The 9,396-nt window shown below is 43.3% G+C and overlaps 1 protein-coding gene across 1 annotated transcript; it reads left to right on the top strand.

Annotated features, from left to right (window-relative positions):
- Window positions 1-549: 549 nt before the first annotated feature.
- On the top strand, window positions 550-6,468 carry LOC120674720 (protein argonaute 14-like). Its single transcript, XM_039955859.1, has 3 exons — window positions 550-1,010; window positions 1,631-1,708; window positions 6,107-6,468. Exons 1-3 carry the CDS (start codon window positions 550-552, stop codon window positions 6,108-6,110), a joined length of 543 nt encoding a protein of 180 aa, XP_039811793.1. The 3' UTR covers window positions 6,111-6,468.
- The last annotated feature ends 2,928 nt before the right edge of the window (window positions 6,469-9,396 follow it).

Raw genomic sequence — 9,396 nt, 5'->3', positions numbered from 1 at the left:
CTTGTCCTATCTAGGGACCTTCGTCATCTCGTAATTGAACTCCAGCGTCGCTCTCATCGTCCTAGTCCATCTGGGATGCGATTTGCTCAATTTCCTCATCTTACGACATCGGAGTTTCCCTTTATGGGGAAGTTGACGACGGATGAGATATTTACAACTTCTACAGTACAAAGCAATAGAGGATATTTTGAATAGAATCATATATTACAATACAAACATATTTGAATACAAGAAAAATGGAAATATTATTAGTTGTTTGCTTTTAGAGGTGGTGGTGGCAAGAAAAACGAAAATATTACTAAGCACGATATTCAGATATGACAACTAAACAGAGACTATACTTTTAGACGTGATCGTCAAAATATGGCACCTAAGCAGATACGGAAATCGCCAAAATATGACACCTAAGTGAGTACTAAATGTCTAGATGTCAATTACTGAGGTAATATATATGTTTATGTTCCAAATGATAGTTTAATCATGATCAATGAAAGGTTCGATACGATCTGGGAGTTTAATCGTCAAAATAGCGTGGGGCGGTAAACTCGGATGGCCAAAAAAATTTGTGCGTGTTGGCAAGAAATTTCGTTTCATTGGAATGCGACATTGATCGGGCGGGCAGCTGGCGGCGGTCGCGGCGGCGGGCTCCCGTACCGCCCCGACGAGCACGCCCCCCTCCACGAGCTGCGCGGCGAGGGCCAGCCACGTGCAGCGCGAGGCAGGTCCAGGCGGCCTTGCGCGCGGGGGCAGCGAGCGGCGCGCGGGCCCAAGGAGCAGGGCGGCACGCGGGCCCAAGGAGCAGGGCGGCACGCGGATGGTCTAGGCGCGGCGCCGTCCAGCTGCTCGCCCCGGCTGCTCCCGCGCCCTGACGGCGAGCTGCAGACGTCCGCGCCGGGTGCCGATTCCCGTCCTCCTGCCATCCTGGTACTAGTCTCCTCCTCCCGCACCGCGCCCTCGATTCACCCGCCTCCGGCCGTCCTGGAGAGGCCCTGCGCGGATGGAGCCTTCCGGTGCGTCATTGTCTGCCATTCACTTCTTCCTTCGACTCCTTATGTTTTTTTTTTATGAAACTTCGACTCCTTATGTGCCTTTACGAAGATGTATTTTGATTCCCCTACATTAAAGTTTATGCAGTGATCAGTGGATAGCACGTATATTGAAATTTATTCCCAGGTTATAGTTATTACTAGATTAGATACATGTTTTACGCATAATTATACGCTGCACAATTGACCTAAAGGCAAGATACCTTTAGTTCGTTCCCAGATATCACTCAAACTTGCGTGGGTAGTAAAACTCGTAGCTCCTTCCATCTGCTTTTCTTGTTCTAATATCTGTGTATATGTGCGGATTCGCTGCCGTCACACACTGAAGACGTTCAGCGTTGTTCGCCACAAGACCACTCAACTAGAAGGTCATATGCGCATCAATTGTTTTTTAATTGTCAGTGAAATTCTTAAATAGTCTCCTCTTTACCACATATATTGGCTTGGCACTTCAATTTCAAAACTTGTTAGATTGATTTTGCAAACAAACTACCTAAACCTAGGTTCCTAACTGAGCTGTATCCACTTTTACTAGTCCTCTTACTCATGAGTCATGACTATGCTCCTTTCAATTTCTCCACTAGGATGGACACCGGTCGGAGGTTGGTGGATAGGATGCCTATCAATCCCAAGATTGCCGTGTTTGAGAGCACACAGGAGAGGTCTGTGCAAATTACTCAATCTGTCGGTCAATTGTTTCTCGCTCCTCAGTAAACTCTGCCTGTCCCGTCCAATTTGCCTGCACCTCTACTTGATTTGATTCAGCCTAAGGGATACCCTTTAGAAAAAAAATCTAAACATTGCATCTGAGATCTGATTGGTCTGTATTACTTCATCATATAATTATATACCACTTTTCTGCTGTATTATCAGTCACCGTTTTCCTATAGAGTGTTGGCTCATGAGTACCTTTTATTAATATGAGTACATGTTCAGAATTCAGATATGCAACATGTTTTTGTTCAGATATGTGTTGACAATCAAAATTGGCAGACCGGTCTGACCGGTGCCCGTAAGCGGTATGACCGGTCAGCCCTATTTCAGATCTGGCAAAGCGCCGACCGGTCTGACCGATGGGTCTGACCGGTTTGACCGGTCTACCTAGAATTCGAGTACAATTAGGACTCTCGTAGATTTAGATCTGTAAAAGAATTTTTTGCGGGATAAGTCAACCCCACCCTATAAATATAAAGGGTCACGGTCGATTGAGATTATCCAATCGAATCTATCAAACACTTTTATCTTTTTTACTCTTTTTGCCCTAATCTTTTCCAACCCTATGTGTTGTTCGTCTCTCGTCTCCATGGCGTGAGGGGGCGCCCTAACTGGCATGCCGAGCCTAGGGCAAACCGCCGTGCGTATGCCCTGACGGGATCCCTCCCGGGCGAGCGTTCGAGTGATCTTCGTAGGAGGTGCTGCAAGGAGCTTCTCCTCTCGCTGCACGATCTAGCGCATTCGTGTGTTGGTCCTAAAAAGTCGTCAACATACTTTTAGGCGACTCCGCTGGGGAAGAGAATCTGGCTATCATTGCCGATCTTTGAAACTCCAGTGGCATGACAACGCTTGAAGGATTACCTGAAGACCTACGCAAGGGCATCGCCATAAATATGCATACTCATTGTTATCGGGTAACGGAGTAAGGCATCATCATGATGAAGATGTTTTCCATCAACGAGTATAGAATGTTCGATCTACCAAAGCATTGTAAGTCCACGGCTAAGTTCATAACTGATTTGCTTAATTTTGTGGATGAGCTGATTAATAAAAAGAAGAGTGTAGATACAATTCTTGTTCCTGAAAAGTCAGTTGTTGAGAAGCCTACTCATAATCCTTGCAAAAATTTGCCAACTTGTGATGTTGCTGGTCAAGATATAATTCGGCCGTTTCAGGCTGAAGTTGTTAACCTGAAACCCCATAGCAAGAGCACAGAAACTATATCTAGTACCACAATGTTCGGGGGCAACAAAATAAAGGCAAAGGTTTCGGTTGCACCGCGATCGGTTTGACCGGTCTTAAGATCGGTCTAACCGGCTCATCTGGAGTTTTGCAGAACAAAGCAAAACCTAAGATGATTAAACCCAAAAAACCAGAGATTGGCGTTTGGAAAACTGTTAAAGCCAAAGGCCGTAGAAAGCATCAGAAGGAAAAGCCGAAGCCCGTTCTGGGAGAGCTTCCGGCTAAATCTAAAAAGCAAAATAATGTTGCTAGTCGGTCTAAAAATTCCAAACAAACCAAATCTGTTCCAAAACAGAAATTCAATTATTGGAATTGGCAATTGTGTAATCCTCACATGTCAATGCCGTTTCCATCATATGGATCATCTTTACATGTGCCATGAGAATTTTATTTTAATATGCATTATTCATATCCTCCATGGTCTTATAATTCGTATATGCCGTTTCCTTCAAGATATTTTTGTTCAGATTATATTACATATAAGGAATCGGCAATTAAAAGGTCACCACCTACCAGCAATGACCGTTTTAATCATAAAAATTGGTCTGTGCAGAAAAAGACACATAAGATGACTAGACAAGTCTATCGTGTCAAAAGATGGGAGGTTAAGTAAAAATTTAGATTTGACACAAAGGATAGAAAAAGTCGACCGTTGAAGAAACATCGGCTAGTTTTGTTGAACAAATTGACCCAAAAGTTGAATATGTTTCAAATAATATAGCTGAACAAAAACCAAGTTCGGCTAGGGGCAAGATGATCTCAAAGCGAATGGTTCTGATGGAACCGGTCAGACCGGTGTCCAGACCGGTCTGACCGGCGCCAACACCGGTCTGACCTGTGCATCCAGTGAATCTGGAAATTCTTCCAAAGCCAAAAATTGGATAAGGCCAAGCTTCAAGGTGCTCATGGCCAAATATGAGAAGATGGGAGCCACCCAGAAGCAAAGGAGACGGCCAAACGAAGCTAAAGATGAGAAGGCATCATCAAGATCTTGAGAGCAATTAGATCCTCGTCCATCTCAAGGTAAATGTGCTACTATGCCATACTCAGGACCGGTTGCTCTATGGTTTTGGCTGAATCCTTGTTATTATACGCATTTGGATTATAACAGGATGCACATGCAACCATATGGTATACAATATCATATTTCATATTCAAAGTATGGTTCATCACAACGACCGATTACTGCTAATGGTAATTTGGCCAAGATCGGTGCATGTGCTAAACAGTATGAGAATAATAGCAAACAATGTTCTAAGTATACATAGCTGAGATTGTGTCCCTCAGACTTATCTCACACTCAAAAGAGGAGGCTGCAACGAATGCACAAAAAAGAGTCTATGGAACAACAAACAGAGATTGTACCAGCTAAGGATGGCAACGGGTCAAGTTCGGTTCGGGTGGAGTGTCCGGGCACCCAAAACCGAAACCCGAACCATACCCAAAACCGAAATCCGCGGATACCCGAAACCCAACGGATAATCCGAAACCCAAATTCATGCCCTTGCAGCCGAGACGAAGTCCAACGAGCTGCGAGCCTGCGGGCCGAGATGCCGAGTGGAGTGCGCCCTTGCCGCCGAGACGCCGGTGCGGGCTTGCGAGAGCGCTGGCCGCCGGGCGGCCTCCGCCAGCTAATGGCGAGCTGCTCGCTCGGCGCCGGCCGTGCGCCTCCGCCTCCACAAGTCCGACCAGGGGCGCGGGACGTTGGGGTTCTCTGGTCCTGGGGACGCTGCGGCTGTGGATCGTGGGCCGGGGGCGGCCGGCGATGGGTGCAATGGCGGGCTGGAGGCCTGGAGCGCTGCTCTGCAGAATCACAGGAGGCCGGGGCTGGAGCGCTGGACAGGACTCACGGGTCACGGGAGGCGGCAGGAGGATGGGGTGACGGGTGGGGTGAGGTTGCTGGTGAATAAGATTCCACGTATATATTGTTAGGGTTGCTATATGGGTTTTTATTGGGCCAAAGATTTCGGGCCCGATGGAGCTCCGTGGGTTAATTTAGGGATCCGCTCCAAACCCGAATAATTTCGGGTACCCGAACCCGCAAATCCGCGGGTCTAAACTAGGAACCAAATCCGAAACCCGCAAACCCGAAATCTACAGATACCCGCCCCGAACCTGATCCGCTGTCATCTCTAGTACCTGCAAAGTTGGCGACCATGAAGCAGGTATGGAGGTCTAAGCAAGTTGTTTCGTCATCAGCTTGAAGAAGTAAGATACGACCGATAGAATTTATCGTCCTTAGAACAAAATATGGCCGATGCATGTTTATCATCATCTTGATACAATTTTGGTCCATAAGCTTGTTTTTTTTTTTTGCCATGCAAGCATTATAAAAAAAACAGGAGGACATATGTTGATAACCAAAATTGGCAGACCGGTCTGACCGGTGCCCGTAAGCGGTCTGACCGGTCAGCCCTATTTCAGATCTGGCAAAGCACCGACAGGTCTGACCGGTGGGTCTGACCGGTCAACCTAGAATTCGAGTTCTATTAGGACTCTTGTAGATTTAGATCTGTAAAAAGATTCTTTGCGGGATAAGTTCACCCCAACCTATAAATATAAAAGGTCACGGTCGATTGTGATTATTCAATCGAATCTATCAAACACTTTTATCTTTTTTACTCTTTTTGCCTTAATTTTTTCCAACTCTATGTGATGTTCGTCTCTTGTCTCCACGGCGTTAGTGGGCGTCCTAGCTGGCCTGCCGAGCCTAGGGCAAACCGCCGTGCGTATGCCCTGACGAGGTCCCTCCCGGGCGAGCGTTCGACGGATCTTCGCAGGAGGTGCTGCAAGGTGCTTCTCCTCGCGCTGCGCGATCTAGCGCATTTGTGTTTTGGCCCTAAATAGACGTCAACAATATGGAAAATGTCCTGATTGCCTGATGCAAATTCGGTGCTAGGTGCAGACCTAGTTTGATTTGATTGTCTGATGCAAGTTAATATATCGGGATCAACATACTTGCTAATCATTCCAAAAGTTCTGAAGCTTTTGACTTGAAAATATTGTTGTTCATTATACTATGCGGATCCCACGCCTGTATTCTTTTGGTTGATTTCTTTGCGTAGACCTGTTGTCCTCTGCTGATTGATGCTTGCTTATCGTAGGTGACAACCTAGAGAATGGAGTGAAGGCTTGCGGAAGAATTGGGCACAAGAAATAGCATGTCAAACTTTACAGCTAGCTGAGGCGCTGCTGCTTTGTGGCGTTAATGCAAAAACATTGAGTCAATTGACGAATTATAAAATATTAATGGCCCTTTCATCAATATCACATTATCCTCTCCTCCGCATTCAGCTTGACATTCTCTATTTCTTGTTTGACAAAAATATGATGCGGCAAATCTAATATCTTGTGGAGGTTTATCGTTGGACAAAGCTTCAGGGAAAAAACACCCTAAACTTTCTTACTCATAAATCACATTTTAAGCTGTCTCAACGTTATTTAACCTTTCGCTTGCTCTATTTAACCGGTGCTTTCTTCGTTAGTTCTTTTATCAGTATTTTTGTTTCCTCGCTGAATGTGTGAACTATGCAGCCGGTATGTCCCGACTCCCCGTGAAACCAAACTAGGGCAGCCACATTGGGAAACAAAAATAGAAACCAGAGGCGTGCGCGCACAGGACGGACAGGAAAACTGGCGTGCAGGAAAAACCTGCCTCGAGAAGAAAAAAACAGCGCATGGGACGGAGACGAGCAACTGATGGAGGAAAGCCGTCACGGGAAGAACCGGCCTCACGGGAATTAAAAAAAAAATCGCTGCCCTCGTATGGAGCCAGGCGCCCGCGGGGCTGTGCTCGGGTATCCGTATCCTAGGTGCGATAGGGGTGGTCGGGTACAGAATAATATTAAGTACCAAGAGTATCAATTAGCGGAGTCTTATATATATTTATATATATATGTGAACTAAATTACCTTTTGAATATATAATGGGATATAGTTTTCATATTTTTTTCTTGTTCTATTGGTCACAATAATGCTAGGCTTAGATTTTTTATGATTTTTGAATCTATTTTGCTATTTTTCATTAATTAATTGATTTTTCTGAAGTAAACAAAAAATCATTAGTAGGGGTTGTTTGTAACAACAACCGCCCCTGCAAAGTGATTTCTAGGGGCGGTTAATGATGTAACCCGCCCCTATAAACCTTTTTGTTTGGGCGGTCTTTGCCACCGCCGCTCCTATTAATATTTTTCAAATTAATATTTTTATCTTCTAAGTTGTATTAAATCTGAAATAATAACTAAAAAAATTCAAAAAACATAAAATTTTAACCCTAACATTATTGTGAATAATAAAACAAAGAAAAATGTGAGAACACTGTTTCATTATTAATTATAGTTCAATAAATATAAAAGTTTTATTCTAATACAAAATAATATTTCCCTTGTTCTAAATTATATTAAGTCCAAAAAATAACAAAATACTTTCAAGAAACATAAAACTTTAACTCTAGCATTATTGTGAATAATAAAACAAGATAAAAATACGAGAACAATTTGTCATTATATAATACAGGCCAATGAATAAGAAAAAAATATTCTAATACAAATTGATATTTCCCTTGTTCAAAGTTTTATTAAATTCGAAATAATAACAAAACACTTTCATAAAGCATAAAAATTTAACTCTAGCATTATTGTGAATAATAAAATAATAAAATACGAGAATAATATTTCATTATATATTACAAGTCTTATTAATAGGTCAGATATTCCAATTTTCATGAATCCGGATACATGCATCCGATTCTAAATAGCTACTAATTTAACCGGTAACAATTCTGGATTTGCCATCCTTACGTATCCATGGCTTGTCATCTTTTCTTAAGTTTGCTTTTATAATCTTCATCTTCTGTTGTAGGTCTGTGAAGAGGTTCACCTCATTGTACTGATTGTAATCTTCCACATCGTTGATACCATCAACCCGTATGATATCTTGTTTTCCTGGGACAACAACATGTTCTGTTTTCTTTGCAGGATCAGCTACATACAGTACCTGTGCAACCTGCAAAGCAAGTACTCATGGGTCATCTTTGTAACCAAAATTATTGAGGTCAACAATCGTGAGTCCATAGCGATCCACCTCAACACCTCTAGGGTGTTTGACCCAGCGACACGAAATACCGGATTTTGTATATTGTAACCATAATGCACTTCCCATATATCATCTATGACGCCATAATAAGTGGTACTTTGGCTTGTTCTCTCGTCTAAGGCCTCAATGCGAACACCACTGTTCTAGGATACAGTCTTCTTGTCCTTTGCGATAGTATAAAATAAATATCCATTGATATCATACCCTTGCCATGATGTGACATGGCTAGATAGCCCTACTACTTATCTTTTAATCGTTTATTCCTCCACGGTCTCTCCATCTGGTAGATCCAGGTCCTTCAACCATACAGTCAATCGACGCTTGTGCTCTCCCATGACCCAATCATCCGAGCAGCCATTACATTCGGCACAAATCATGCTTAAGTGTTCATTGACTAAAGGTGTCATTATCGTGAGATGCTGCAAGATGCTATAATGTGATTGTTGCACTCTTTTAAAATCCTTGTCAATTAATGTTTTTCTCCCAATTGTCCCAACCCCTTCCAGCCACCCAAAAAAGCGTGGAACGGGAAAACCAATGGATACTTTATCATTTAGGTAACCAAGGCAACACTCGATTATTTCCTCAGTACTGTATCCCTCGATCATGGAACCCTCAGGGTAAACACGATTTAGTACATACCGGTTTAGAATGGACATGAAATGCTCGTACATCCACATTTTGTGGAGGTAAAGTAGACCAAGTGCACGTATCTGGTCGACCATTTGAATCATTAAGTGCTTTGTTATATAAAAAAACCAGGAGGGAAGCATATCTCGAGTTGTGCCATAGTCTCCCCAATAAAGTCTTGGAGATCATTCAATTCATCTTCGTTGATCACCTTTTGAGAAATCTTGTTGAAGAAATAACACAGCCGAGTGATTACCATCTTCACGTATACTGGCTTGATCGCTCTGATTGCAATAGGGAGGAACACCGTTAGCAACAAATGACAATCGTGACAGTTATAGCCGCATAGCGAGAGATCTTTCATCGAGACTAGTTTCTTTATGTTGGATGAAAAACGACTTGGGACTCTGATTCTTCGTAAGCTCTCGCACATTGCCTTCTTCTCATCATGTGTCAAGTTGTAGCAAGCCGGGGAAGTTCATATCTTCCATTTCCTTTATCTATAGGGTGAAGATCCTCCCTTATCTTCATGGCTACCAGGTCTTGACGTGACTTTAAGATATCCTTAGTTTTTGCTGTTGTCTTCAGAAGGAGCCCAATCGTGTTACCAAACACATTCTTCTTTAGGTGCATACCATCGATTGCATGACGAACTTCATGATCACCCCAAT

The sequence above is a fragment of the Panicum virgatum genome, chromosome 5N, assembly GCF_016808335.1.
Source record: "Panicum virgatum strain AP13 chromosome 5N, P.virgatum_v5, whole genome shotgun sequence".
Lineage (NCBI taxonomy): Eukaryota > Viridiplantae > Streptophyta > Magnoliopsida > Poales > Poaceae > Panicum > Panicum virgatum.
Note: the sequence above shows the minus strand (reverse complement) of the source record. Positions and strands in the feature narration are given on the sequence as shown.